The 14,576-nt window shown below is 41.7% G+C and overlaps 1 protein-coding gene and 1 long non-coding RNA gene across 4 annotated transcripts in view; one reads left to right on the top strand and one right to left on the bottom strand.

Annotated features, from left to right (window-relative positions):
- lrrc24 (leucine rich repeat containing 24) overlaps positions 1 to 14,576 on the bottom strand; it is a 48,776-nt gene that overhangs the window by 9,080 nt on the left and 25,120 nt on the right. For 2 of the 3 annotated variants that reach the window (XM_024274379.2, XM_024274377.2), the window contains exon 2: positions 1,747 to 1,936. In XM_024274379.2, coding sequence (XP_024130147.1) covers positions 1,747 to 1,908 — 162 coding nt within the window. In that variant the 5' untranslated portion in view covers positions 1,909 to 1,936. Of the gene's footprint in view, positions 1 to 1,746; positions 1,937 to 2,301; positions 2,306 to 14,576 lie in introns of all 3 variants that reach the window. The other variant, XM_024274380.1, reaches the window with a different exon arrangement.
- On the top strand, positions 7,614 to 10,037 carry LOC118599942. The gene is made up of 2 exons (XR_004949477.1): positions 7,614 to 9,248; positions 9,805 to 10,037. It is a non-coding gene; the product is annotated as an uncharacterized LOC118599942 (long non-coding RNA).

Here is a 14,576-nt window from a genome sequence, read left to right as displayed (position 1 = left end):
CAAATGGCGGTATCCATTTCAGGAATTGACGGTGAAAGCGGCGGCCTACTTTCGCGAGGAGAGGAAGTAATGCATTTCCAATGGGGAACCTCAGTGCTTGCTTTGTCCATTAATTTTTACAGTCTATGGCAGCACCCTTAGCATTTGCCTATGTTGCCTATACTACGGGCTGGTTCTGGAATACATGCTCTCTTGCTAGCTTACAGCCTCTCACAACCCAAACCTAACATTAGGAGTGTAACCAAAATGGCAAACAATATTAGAGCTATCCAGCTTTGAGCTTGTAATACTAGCTCAAACAAAGAAAACAAAGACATACAAGTGGATGTATTTTTGTGGCGCACCAATTATAGTGTCTACAATCAGCTATAAGCTTTTTCAAACAACATTTTTTGTCTACTTCTGATTCACAATGATTTGAGTAAAACAAAAATATTCTCAGACAAGCAATTTTAAGCTTAATCTTCTTATATATGGTCTCCAACTTGAGAAAAATGCCACAAAGAAGATGTTAAAAACACCAAAAATATGATTTTCATCTGAGTCTTAAAGGCAGGGGTGACAAACAAACAGCCCAACAAATTGTTTAATCTGGCCCGGTCAAGAAGAGAAAGAAATGTAGGGATGTTGGGGGTGGGGAACAGGTTTCTGGCCCATTCCTGTGAAGAGTTGTGGTTTAATTAAAAGAAAATGGCCGCAATACACAATTCTGCCACTAGGGAAAGCAAAGAAAAAGAAATATTGGCATAACAAGAGACCAAGAAATAAAGAGGATTTCTTTCCAAGCGGGCACCACGTCTGGGTAAGATGCAGATAGGTTCCTGCCAGCCTCACTGTTGTTAAGCTGCTATAAAAATTATCAGGTGTTTGACGACAAAATTACCAAAATGTTGTTGTCAAAAAGATAATAATAATAATAGCTCTAATACTGATAATAATAATAAGTGATAAGGCTACTGGGTGGATTATTTCCTACTGCGAAAAAACAAAGCGACAGATAACAAGTTGACCATAGGTTATTTTGCTATTACGTTATTGGTCCAGCCCACGGGTTAAATGTGGCCCCTGAACCAGAATGAGTTTGACTCCCTGCTTTAAGGTCTTGTTTAGAACAAGGATTTAAGGTCATTATTGAAACCTAGATATTGCAAAAAAAAAGTGTACTATTCTGAACTGTATTAGTGTTAATGTTAATGTATTTTAGTACCAAGTTTATTCTATGGTTCTCTAAAGAAATGAATGGAGGGACTACTGATTAAAGCTCTGTAAAAAGCACAGTGAAGGTTTGGTCGTCAATGCTCGGCTGCCTCCCTAATTCCAAAAGTGCCACCTCTGTGGGCTGAGGTAAAGGATGATCGACGAGATAGACCTACTGATTGAGGTTAATGGAACAATTTACACTAGACTCTCTTTTGTATTAATATTCATGAGCTGCAGTAATGTTGGAGAGCCTTGACCCGAGCGGGGTGGAAAAAAAAAACAGTGCGTTGTTAAACATCTTCACAACAGATGATCAAGGGGTGTGTCACGCTCATTTTCTGAGGAACAATGAATAATTACTCGGCCAAAAGAGCAGCCCCTCCCTTTGGTTTACATCAAAAGGGGGTCACAGCGAATTGATTAATAGCAATCGTTTCAGGGTAACGCGAACGGATCAAAAGGGAAGTCGACCGAAAACCGCCGGTGCATTGGAGGACAAATCGTTGACAGTCGGAGCCTCAAGCTGCTGCAGATTGGCTGACTGACCTCGGTGATGGAAGGGATGCCGTGTGGGACCTCTTTGATCCCGAGCGACCCACACTCCACTGTGAGGCTGTAGCAGCGACATCCGGAGGGACAGCTCAGGGACCGCCGTGGGATGAAGGCTGAGATAATCAGGACGAGCGTAGGTAACCGCAAGAGGCCCATGGCAGTTCAGCAGCGTTTGACACACAACCTAAGAGAGAAAAGAAAAAAAGGAGGTTAACAGTAGCTACATATAAGTGGTGAAACGATTAATCGAGGAATAATTTCTACGACTCAACCAGACTGATCTGTCTGAAGCAAGTTAGTCAAATATGTTGATGCCACAGTGAAGCAGTCAATAGATGTGTTTTCATGGACACAAGTAATCAGAATAAATCTGATTAGAATAAAAATGTGTCATGTAAACACTGCACTCAAAAGTGTTGCATATGTAAATATTTATAATAATCGGCTATGATCTAATCCAATCAAAGACATTTTGCACCAATAACTGCAACTACTCCTTCACACATTTAGTTTGACAAACATGTTTACGCCGGATGACTTTCCAGACACCATCCTGTATTTTGTCCGGGCTGGGGACAGGCACTGAGATTATGTCTGAATTCTCACCCTTATCCCCAACTACTAAAAAACTATACAATTGCGGGATCATCAAGTGGATAATTTTAAAAGAAATTTAGACACCATGCTCACTATACTTTTGGGTTTATTTTTGTAAATGGCGGATATAACGTCACCAATTTCACAGAGGGAAAATCTAATCAATACGAACATGTATTTGACTCCACTGTAATGAAAATGTTCATGATTATTATACAATTAAAACATTTTTTTTGCAAAAATTGTTCGACTGCAATCCATTATGGTCTATATTCTCTAACATAGTGAGCACGATCAACGCTAGTTTTGCGCAAAGACTTCTGGGAGTTTTCAAGTGCACTCAATTTTGGAATTGGAGACTTGGTAAGCACTACAAAACAGTCAACAAAACAAAACAAAAAACAAGTAACTATGATACAAAAATAAATCAAAATGTTTAACGATTAAAAAAATAATAATAATAAAAATCTGGTGGAAATATGAATAAATTGTAACTTCTTAGCCTTTAAATAGGACAATAAAAACAGGCGAAAAGTAAAAACAACTCAGAATTTAAATAGAGTGGAAATATCGATATCTAGGAGCTGGTATCAATCCAAGACCAACTTGAGATCGATACTATCAATATTTTGGATCAATCCACCCAGCACTGTTATCTTGTAAGTCCATAGTTAGGCAGTAGTAGTAGTAGTAGTAGTAGTAGTCCCTAAGGATCAGCTCATGGTGCCTTCTGGGAAATAAACCTCAATTGTCCCGTGTGCTAGTCCTCCACTGAATCAGTGGAGCTATACATCACATTGATTCACACTATTATAAATTCAGTTCAAAATCTTTTTTTTTTTAATTGATTATATGGATATTGGGAAATACCATTTGGATCGAGGTACAGTAGATCACTTTTACTAAAATCTGTGCAGTACTCATGTATTTATCTCTGAGTCACACTGGTTGAACTTTTGGCTTAAGATTTCCTAGATCGATTTTAGTGAATCGGATTGAATCTGATCATGAAAAATGAACCAATATTGACTATGAAGCGTATCGTCAACTACAAATGATGAGATGGATCGTCACCCCCCCCGACATAATACTGAACAGGCAGACAGCAGGGATGACACAAACAAGCAAAGCAGCATAAGCTTATCTCTTCATCTGTGTTTATTGAGTGGAATTGAAGCCGTTTCTGTTGTGGGCTTTAATTAATAGGAGTAGCGATAAAAGATGTGCAGCTTGTCTCAAGGACCGTCTCCTGTCTAGCTTCCTCCTGCATGCACCAACTCCTGCGCCTTCCTTGTCGATCCATCTCTGTCGTACACTCATGCAAATGCGCATCGGGAAAAATGGAGGTTCCAATTTTCTTTCTTTTTTTTTAAACCCCCAGAAACCACCTCTGCTTCTTCAAAGAACACACCTCAAGTAGTAGCCTGCACTAATGATTTGATCAAAACTGTAAAAGTTGGCCCCATTTTGCACCTGACGGCAACATCTCCCTTTGATATACACTCATCACTGAGCAATTCAAGCATGCACCTTGCTTTTTTCCTGCTTCTCCTGCACTGCCAGGAAAGGATTATATTGTTTTGCTTGACTGCTTACATCAAAACATCCGCACACAGTCCGGCGCGTTCACAGCGGCATAAAGATACAGCTCTGCTGGAGATATTCTACATGTCGAAAAGCCACACCGGCTAGATTTACTGCACCCACCTGCCTTTAAAGTTACTTTCAAAATGGAGAAATCGCACTGATCCGATCTAAAGTCTCACAACTTCATAAAACATTCATGCATGCTCGGGCCCCGTCTCCTTATCCTATTAGGCTTATCTCCCATGTGAACTTTTGGAGTTTGTTGGATCGCCCAGCAGATGAAGTTCCAGCAGGATCTGAATGTTCTTATCATCGTCTTCATTATTTACTCAAAGGTGGGCATGTTTCATTAAAACCAAGAGATAAAAAGGCCCAAAGCAGCTTAAATATTTAGTGTGAGGTGGACTAATATCGAGTTGTTTGTGATGTTTTAATACAAACCCATAGATTCAAAGCAATCAGGTCTTCATTTCAGAGACTCGATGCAGCCAGACTGAATGATCGAGATATTATTTTACAGTGTCTTTGATTCAAATAGCCATTTGGATTAACGCTTCATGACCTACATAAGCTTTTCTATGGGTGTCTGTAATAAAAAAAGAAAAAATATAAAGCTGCTTATTAACAGAAGCATCCGGCGCCCTTGCTTGGGCTCGACAAACAAGCATGGAGGGAAATCATTGGTTTCTATTGTTCGCGACAGAAAGCACAAAAATTGAATTTCGAATAGGGCCTTGGTCTGTCATTGAGCTTTTGTTACTTTTCACAGTGAGATGACTTCTAAATAGCTTTGACTTGCTAGAAACATGTCGGAAAAGGAGGCAGAGTGGGAGTGTCACGGCTGCCTTCGGCTAAGAATACACACACAGAACGGAAAGCACACTTGTCGGGTGGATATCAGCCTAGCATCGGTGCAAATGCTGCCCTGTCAGATGAGGAGAAAACATTTCTCCACTTGTTCTGGATAACCTGATTTTTGTTCAACAAAAATGCTTTTGAACGTGACTCGACTCATAAAATGTTTTTCATCAAAGATGCCGACAATGATTGTTTAAAGTCCCCCTCGATCATCTTTTGATCTAATTTAAAGTCGTTCCTAGTGGTCTTTAAATTAGTAAGTAACTCAGTAAGTACGCTCTATTTAAATAGCACCTTTTTCAGATACACGTCACAAAGTGCTTCACAAATTAAAAGACAAAAACCCACCAGGTAAAAACCTAAAAGACAAAAACTTAATAATCTAAAAACATGAATGACCAAAACTTAATAAGCTAAAAAGATTAAAGACAAAACGTATTAAGCTAAAAAAATATTTATAAGACCAAAACTTCCATCCATCCATCCATCTTCCTCCGCTTCATCCGGGACCGGGTCGCGGGGGCAGCAGTCTAAGCAAAGATGCCCAGACTTCCCTCTCCCCGGCCACTTCCTCCAGCTCCTCTGGGGGGACCCCGAGGCGTTCCCAGGCAAGCCTAGAAACATAGTCTCTCCAGCGTGTCCTGGGTCTTCCCCGGGGCCTCCGCCCAGTGGGACATGCCCGGAACACCTCACCAGGGAGGCGTCCAGGAGGCATCCGGACCAGATGCCCGAGCCACCTCAACTGGCTTCTCTCGATGCGGAGGAGAAGCGGCTCTACTCCGAGCTCTCTGCGGGTGACCGAGCTTCTCACCCTATCTCTAAGGGAGCGCCCAGCCACCCTCCGGAGAAAACTCATTTCAGCCGCTTGTAGTCGGGATCTCGTTCTTTCGGTCACGACCCAAAGCTCATGACCATAGGTGAGTACTGGAACGAAGATCGACCGGTAAATTGAGAGCTTTGCTTTCTGGCTCAGCTCTCTTTTCACCACAACGGACCGGTACAGCGACCGCATAATAGCGGACGCAGCTCCAATCCGCCTGTCAATCTCACGCTCCGATCTTCCATCACTCGTGAACAAGACCCCAAGATATTTAAACTCCTCCACCTGAGGCAGGAGCACTCCACCCACCGAGAGAGGACAAACTACCTTTCTCCGGTCGAGAACCATGGCCTCAGATTTAGCGGTGCTGACCCTCATCCCAGCCGCTTCACACTCGGCTGCAAACCGCTCCAATGCATGCTGGAGGTCCCGGTTCGATGGAGCCAACAGAACAACATCATCTGCAAAGAGCAGAGAGGAAATCCTGTGGTCCCCAAACCAGACCCCCTCCGGCCCCTGGCTGCGCCTAGAAATTCTGTCCATCACCGGTTCTGTTCAAGACCAAAACTTAATATGTTAAAAACATAAAAGACCAAAACTTAATAAGCTAAAAAAAAATAAAGGACAATAACTTAATAAGCTAAAAAGATAAAAGACAAAAACTTCATGAGCTAAAACCATAAAAGACAAAAATTTGGAAAGCCAAAAATGTGAAAGACAAAAACATAATAAGATAAAAACATAAAAGACAAAAATGTAATAAGCTAAAAACAGAAGTCCCTAACCCTCAGACCATGGACCAACACCGGAACCCTAACTTAGTACCGGTTCCACGTCCATTACCGTGTCTGGTACAGCGTCCGGTCCTGCGTAGCGTTCCATACTGCGTCTGCTTTGCAGCACTCAGAAGGGTAACAGTCTAACCAGAACCCTTCCGAGGGCCGCTTGGTACAGGACCACAGACAGGGAAGAAATGCATACGCTAATCAGAGGTCACCGACCTTTGGAACATGGACCGGTAGCGGTATCCTAACCTGGTATCAGTTCCACGTCCAATACTGTGTCCGTTACAGCGTCTGTTACCGTGTCCTGTACTGCGTACCGCCGGTACCCTTCCGAGTGCCGCTTGGTACTGGTCCACAGACAGGGCAAAAATGCATACCCTAATCAGGGGTCTCCGACCCTCGGGATGTGAATCGGACTTGTACCCTAACCTGGTACCGGTTCCAGGTCTGGTACAGCATCCGGTACTGCGTCCTAAGGGTTGAGGACCCTCATGTCAAAAAATGACGAGTTGGGGACACCAAAAATGCCAAAAAATGGTGCTGAGGGGGCCCGAAACCATACGTCCATATATGACGAGTTGGGAGTGAGAATGTGTGTGAACATCACATGCCAAAAGCACATACAAAAACCCATACTCAGCATAATCTTGAACGTGCCACACGTGCCCAGTGTGTAAGTAACATTAAACTTGAGAGCAACTCATAGTCCTAATAAAACGGTACTCAGAAATGTCGTTTTTAAGCCTAATTTTCTTAATATATGTACTCCCTCATCAGAAAAACGCCACATCATCATACTAAAAGCACCATTAAATCAGACTGATGTCGGAGTGGGTTTTAACAATACAGCGCTCTTTCCTGAAGTGACAGATACATCTTCCCTTGGACCCGTTTGTCATGTCAATGTGAGGTTTTGCCAGTGAGAGGTCAATTTGCTCATTTGAGACTGACTAATCCTCTGTGGAACACGTGTAATCCCCACAATCAGATGCTTGTTAGTTAAGCCGCTCTTGGCACTGTTGACATTTTCATCCAGGGATCTGCTATTTTCAGAGAACATGAATACATCTCTATCGACTGTGTGAAAATGTATAAATTGTTTATGATGGAAGGCTCAATAGTGGCTGTAGAAATCCTTGCTCTTGAATGAAGAAAATTGGCCTTTTCGACACTGCATCAAATTCCTTGCGAACAGTTCTTATCACTCAAATGACACAAGTCTGTTTTGTTCTTAACGCCTCGTTTACACGGACCGAATAAATCCTCCTCTGCTGAGCGATCGCAGCGTGACCAGGCGAAGGCATTCACGCCGCACAAAATGTTCCGCGTGTTTCCGTTATTGTTTTCCGCGGCGGGTGGATGTTTGTGTGCCGGAGTAGCAAATAGCCCAAGTGCTGGAGGCGGAAAAACAAAGTTCATGTCCCTGCGCTGCGGCGGTGCAGGTCGACCTCATCTGTTGTTATGGTAACTCCTGTGATGAGGGCAGGTTGGCTCACGGGGGCCCAGAGGCCAGCCATGGTTCCCCGCGAGCTGCTGTTAGGCAAGCAACTCTGGCGAAATTGGAGCTGTCATTTCCCCAGGAAAATTGCTCACAGGCACTTGAGCTCTCTCCTGACCCAAAGCTAATTTGTAAATTTTCTTTCGGACAAACTTTTCAGCTTCCCTTTTTTTTCCCCTCTCAATCATTTTTCTTCCCGAGTCACGTCCTTCTGCCCTGACTGACAGGTGCTAAATCATTTGTCTTAGAGCAACCCCTTTGTCCACAAATAGAATGAGGCCAAGGCTCTAACCCATCTAACACATGGACTTTGTGGGATTGGAAAACACACACCGGTTCATAGACATGCAGGTGAAGTCGTGCACAGCAGGTACCAGCCAGAACCCATCAGACACAAGCATGTTTGTGCACAAAACCTAAATATTTGTATGAGCAGTAAAGGAATCAGTGCCGAGTTAATAAGTCTGCATTGATTTCTTTATTTTTTTCCCCTCTGTCTAGTTTCTGCAGCCATCGATTTTCACCAGGGAAGCCGAAAGCAGAAAGGAGGGTGATTGGCATTTGAGAACGTCTATGTTAAGGAGAAACTGTTTTTTTTTATTTTTTTTTTTTATGGTACTGGAATGTGTGTGTTTGTGCGTCTTGCTGTCAGACTGCCTGGAGCACCCTCTGGGCAGCAGCAGCACTCCGCCGCCGCTCCCACAGGAACATTTAAACTAAAAACCCTCCATCCGTCTCCTCGTTCTCAGAAAAAAAACATGATAGATGTTTGCTTTTAGGACTTCGCACATGACAAAGCGCTGCGCTGAATGGAAACTGTTGCTCCTAATGTACACAGGCTGAAGGAAAAAAACAAAAGTCACTCATGTGAGGGAGCTCAGGAACTGATGCTGAGCCTCACAAGCTGTACAGCAGCAGCAGCACTTACTCCAACTCTAATTGGAGTGGAACAGAGGAACTGAAATGCCGCGCCTCCTTATGTCTGCAAAAGAGAAATCGCAGGAATTTCTGCAAGACAATTTGATTTGCAGTTGACAATTGAGAACTAAAAGCACAATGGCATCCACACTGTGGCATAATCAATGTCCATTTTCTCGCACAAGATTTATTTTTCTGCCGCCGCCGCTCTGACAGGCTGATTGCAACATCACGTTGTTATTACTCAAAGCTTAAAAGGAGATTTGAAACCTCATTTGAGCTTTTTTTCTGTTCTTGTAGGAAAGTCTCTGATATTTATTAGGTATTTTATTTTGAAAGACGCTTATTGACGTAATTTCCTTTTGAGTAAGTTTCTGTTTTGAGACTGCACCCCCACTTATGTTGCTGCTGCCGTGTGCGTTAATAAGCCAAAGTAAGTCTTGATGTATATATTTTCAGATATTTAGTTAAAATTACCTAATCATTCCTTGATTCAGCATATTTTCTTTGCTCATTTCTGTTTTCATGCTGCGGAGTATATCTTTTCACCGTTAATTGATGATGTTGTGTTAATAGACTTTTATTAGAACATCGTATGCTTTCCTGCTTTAAGTTTCCATTTAAGCATATTTATTTAAGTGTACTTGAAGTCCGTTAATTTATTTTCCATGATTGTGTTGTCGGATTTTTACCGCTTTCCCCGACATGCGCTCCGTGTTTAATAGACGGATTCTGTTCATGCGCTGTTCACGTGCATCCGCGTAATAATATGGTTTTCATTCTTGCCCTCTAGAGGGAGCCAGAGACTGCTAAATCTGTTTGGTTTAATAACAAAGGCTTGTTTAACCATTTGCATCCCTTACTTTCTGTTTGTTTATGGTTTATTGGTTAAATCTTATTTAAATATCCCAGGTAGATATTGTTAATGATTAAATTATTTACTTCTCTGTGTATTATAACACTATTATTCTGTATTTGTTTCTATGTAGACCACACGCCACAAACGCACATGTATCCATTCAACTCTTGGAATTAAAAAGTTCGCTGGAAACTGGACTCTCTGTGCCCTACTCTCTGACCGGAGCTCAGTCGAAGGGGGCTATAAGACCGGCATTCCCCTTTAGAGTGTTCCCACTCTGTCACAGTTCTTATTCCCTGCTTTCTTTTTACTGAAGCCAGCGATTTATCTCTGTGATGACAGAACAGCAACGGTGCAAAAAAAGAAAAAAAAAATGCTTTCGAAGACATCCATCTGGATTAAATTAATATCACACGGAGAAGAAACATCGCCTTCTAATAAGACATCCTTTATTAATGAGCAGAGTTCACCAAATGAGCTGCGTTCAGGGTCGTTCTCCGTGTCCCAGAATGAACTTGTTTTAAAATCCAACAATTTGACACTCAGTCATCGCACATCATTAATCATGCAGAGAGAACACGTGAATGGAAATGGTGGAAACCACAAGAAAAGGAGCTAAATTACATTTTACTTACAAAGCAGCACACTGATAATTTTGACAATCTCTATGTTTGCTGCGCGTCTATCCAGGCTCACAGCTATTCTTTGAGGTCAACAAGTGTGATGAATGCCTGTAGGACCTTTTATATTTTGCTACTGAATATTTTAACTTTTCAAAGGAGTACATAGACTATTTCTTACTGACATGTGGGCTGACAAACAGCAAGAATTGACGTCTTTTCAAATTATTTCACTGTCTTAGTTATAGCTCCTCCCAAACACATGACATTCCTGCATGCTTTTTAAAATACTCTGCTCTGGCATGTTCTAATTGGCTGGACACACCTGAACCAGGTGATCAGTCATGAGTAGGGCTTGGATATCTGGAAATCATACAGACACTGCGGCCCTCGAGGCCTGAAGTTGCCTTTCCCTGATCTCGGGTGAATCTCGCCATCATCCAACATTAGCTAATGTTTTAAGCTTTGTTAAGACTGGGTATGAGACGTCCCAAATGCAGGTTCTCGAATGCGTGTAGTGTTCACACTAGACAAACAGGGAGGGGCTTCTCTTTCTCTATTTTCTACTGTTTGCTAAAGTGCATGCCCGCCACCTACAGTTGGAAGAGGCTTGGTGCAAAATGTCAAAGTGGTGCAAATCTTGTGAATTTTGCCTTTTCTTTCACAGCTCTATTCTGATATATAAAAAACTTGGTGTCATATAATTCCGACCAGGCAGAAAGCACGACTATTAGTTTTTGCTCCATGATCATATTTCGAACAGAAAAAGGGACGCTATCCATACCCCACTACCAAATCTTAGCCTGGTTGAGCTATGAGCCACGCATTCAATACACAGGAGTTTTACATGCAAAAATGTTCGTAGAAAGATTAAGCTTCCACAAATTTTTAGCACACATGAAAATAAGCAGATAGTTGTAACAGACTCTTTTTCATAGACATTTATTATGGATCTTCCAAGTTAAACTAGATCCATAACATTACCAGCTATAATGTAAGTGTGAATGCTGTGAGCTGAATCTAGACACTAAAGATGCTGAATCTGACCGCTGAAAATGCTATGGCTAATAGCTAAAAAGGCTGAAGCTATTATCCAAAAAAGGCTGGAGCTATTAGCTAAAAGTGCTGAAACTTTTAGTTAAAAATGCTAAGGCTAATAGCTAAACAGGCTGAAACTAATAGCTAAAAATACTGAAGCTATTAGTTAAAATTGCTGAAGCTATTAGTTAAAATTGCTTAAGCTATTAGTTAAAATTGCTGAAGCTATTAGCTAAAAATGCTGAAGCTAATAGCTAAAAATGCTGGAGCTAATAGCTAAAAATACTGAAGCTAATAGCTAAAAATACTGAAGCTATTAGTTAAAATTGCTGAAGCTATTAGTTAAAATTGCTTAAGCTATTAGCTAAAAATGCTGAAGCTAATAGCTAAAAATGCTGAAGCTAATAGCTAAAAATACTGAAGCTAATAGCTAAAAATACTGAAGCTATTAGCTGAAAATGCTGAAGCTATTAGCTAAAATTGCTGAAGCTAATAGCAAAAAATACTGAAGCTATTAGCTAAAAATGCTAAAGCTATTAGCTAAAATTGCTGAAGCTAATAGCTAAAAATGCTGAAGCTAATAGCTAAAAATACTGAAGCTATTAGCTAAAATTGCTGAAGCTAATAGCTAAAAATACTGAAGCTAATAGCTAAAAATACTGAAGCTATTAGCTAAAATTGCTGAAGCTAATAGCTAAAAATACTGAAGCTATTAGCTAAAAATGCTGAAGCAATTAGCTAAAATTGCTGAAGCTAATAGCTAAAAATGCTGAAGCTATTAGCTAAAATTGCTGAAGCTAATAGCTAAAAATACTGAAGCTAATAGCTAAAATTGCTGAAGCTTTTAGTTAAAAATGCTGAAGCTTTTGTCTTTGTGAACGAAAAAGTAGGATAAACAAATCAGTTGTTGAAAAGCAAACAGGGTGGTTTGGTGAACTGCACCTGACTCAATCCATTTTGTCATAGCAATAGGTCCAGTCTGTACGTAGATCCTGAAAACAGTCATCAAAAAACTTCACAGCAAACCAACTATTACTGATTTAGAGATAGTTTTTTTTCCGGATGCGCTTCCTGACACTATTTTGTCCGGGCTGGGGACTAGCACAGGGAGACCCAGACTCAGGCTCCGTCGTCTCTACATAGTTAGGCATTAGTATGACGGATCAACTCTGGATTTAACTCACTGTGCCTCCTGTGCCAATCCAACACGCAGCAAAATGAGCCATCCGGCCACCTAGCTAAGAAACAAGAATACCTGCACATGCAGCTTCAGAGCAAAAGGCAAATAATGCTTGAAAATTCAGATTCTCATGTGGGAAGTTGTAGTGCTGAGGTAGAGCAGTTCAGTTCCCACTTTGTCTCTCCATGAATGGGCAAGACACTGATCCCCACACTGCTCCTGGTGGCTACAGGTTGGTGTCAGTGTTTGTCAGTGGAGCCGATTAATTTTTCAGTCTGTGTTGTTGATCTAAACTGGGGAATATTTGTCAGTCATGGCTCATTGCTGACCTTAGATGGGTCAGCTGAGGTTCAAAGACTGTAGAATTGGAAGAGACATTTGTTGCATTGGTGCAGATGGCATTCAAATCTTTCAGGAAAAGAAGAATTGTTGATAAGCCTGACGTAATCCAGTAGGTTTGGATTTGTTGCTGAAAGGTTTACATCTCCATCACCTGTCTGACACTTTCCTCCATGTTTCCTTATGATTTCACATATCAATCCTTCTCAAACGCCAATTTTCTCCTGCCCCCCTTTGTGTCCGTACAATCGATCAGAGCCGTTTACTCCACAGAGTGGATAATCAGTGGATTATGCTTGATGAAAATGGATGGTTGGATTGTTGTGTTTGGATTTGCTCCATTTTCACCAGCCCGCTTCGCCTGCCTGCCTGCCTGTGCGTGTAAGTCACTCACGCACATATACGCAACAATCACATCTGACTGCTGCTCAGTGTTCCACAGCCAGAGGGATAAATGAAATCAGACAGTTTGGTGCATGGATTTATGGGAGCAAAATCCTCTTCTATTCCCTTTATTCCAAAAATACAAAAAATGAATCAGCTTTTTTCCCTTTTTATCTGCATTGCAAATGTGTTTTATTAATGGCAGTGGAGGTGAAAGTGCAGAAGTAGAAGTAAAAAAAATTAAATAAATAAATGTGTGGGGCTGAAACTCTAATGAAAAAGATGTTTCGATAATGATTTCCACGCCACATTTCACTAATACGGAGTCTGCAGCGGCGTCTGCATGTGGGAGTCTTCATAAATGATGCTTCTTTGTTGCCATGGCAGTGACAACCCCTGCTGACTCCGAGTGATGGATGTCCCGTGGAAGTTAAATTGCACTTGCAGCCTGTGTCGTGGTTATCTGTGCAGTCTCACATATAGACGGGAAATAATGACTTTGTAATGACTCTGTTTTTTCCATTTTTCTTCTGGGTGATCTTTTTGTCTGAGCAGAGGAAGGAAACCTATTTTATGCTGTGGAGAGAGATCCGTCACCGTGGTCTGGCAGACAGTGGCCGATGAAAAATTAAAAAATCTCGACAGGGATAAGAAGTCGAGCTGTCCATACGGATGTGTCAAGGCGAGACAGATCCACCCCCACCAACCCTTAAGAGTCAAACAAATGAGGTCCTATAGTGGCCCGGTGCTCGCTGCCTCCTGCACGGAATAGCAATTAACCACAGAGATGTTCACCACAACCCAACGTTCAGGAAACATGGTGGTCCTCCTGTAGGGACATATAATATTCAATAGCCAGCTAGTACTAACCTAATCATAGCATATTGCTCCTGGCAACTCCTGCAGTGTCACTGCGATATCTCTGCCAGATTCTATGTGCTGCGCTCAGCATGGCTCTCGTCAAACTCAATTTTCCCCCATGACAACACCAACACTTTCTCCTGCTTTAGTTGCACACTTGTTGTGGACTGCGACGAGCTTTGTTTGTATCTAAAAAAAGAAAAAAAATATCTGTTGTGAGGTTGTGGATTCCTCCAGTTAGAGAGACAGGAAGAAGAAACGGATGAACAAAATATCCACCCGGGGGGGTTAAAACTTTGCCTGATGCGGTCTGACGGCAAATCCAGAAAACGTGAAGGTTAAAGGAGACGGACCCTTCAGCACAATCAGATGCAGTGAAACGCTGCCGTTTTTTCTAAGCACTTATCTTTGAAAAGATGAAAAGAGCACATTTATTGACACACTAATATATATATATATCAGTGGCGGGCCGTGCATTTC

The sequence above is a fragment of the Oryzias melastigma genome, linkage group LG17 (assembly GCF_002922805.2).
Source record: "Oryzias melastigma strain HK-1 linkage group LG17, ASM292280v2, whole genome shotgun sequence".
NCBI classification, from domain to species: domain Eukaryota; kingdom Metazoa; phylum Chordata; class Actinopteri; order Beloniformes; family Adrianichthyidae; genus Oryzias; species Oryzias melastigma.
This window is presented reverse-complemented; position numbering and strand designations above follow the sequence as displayed.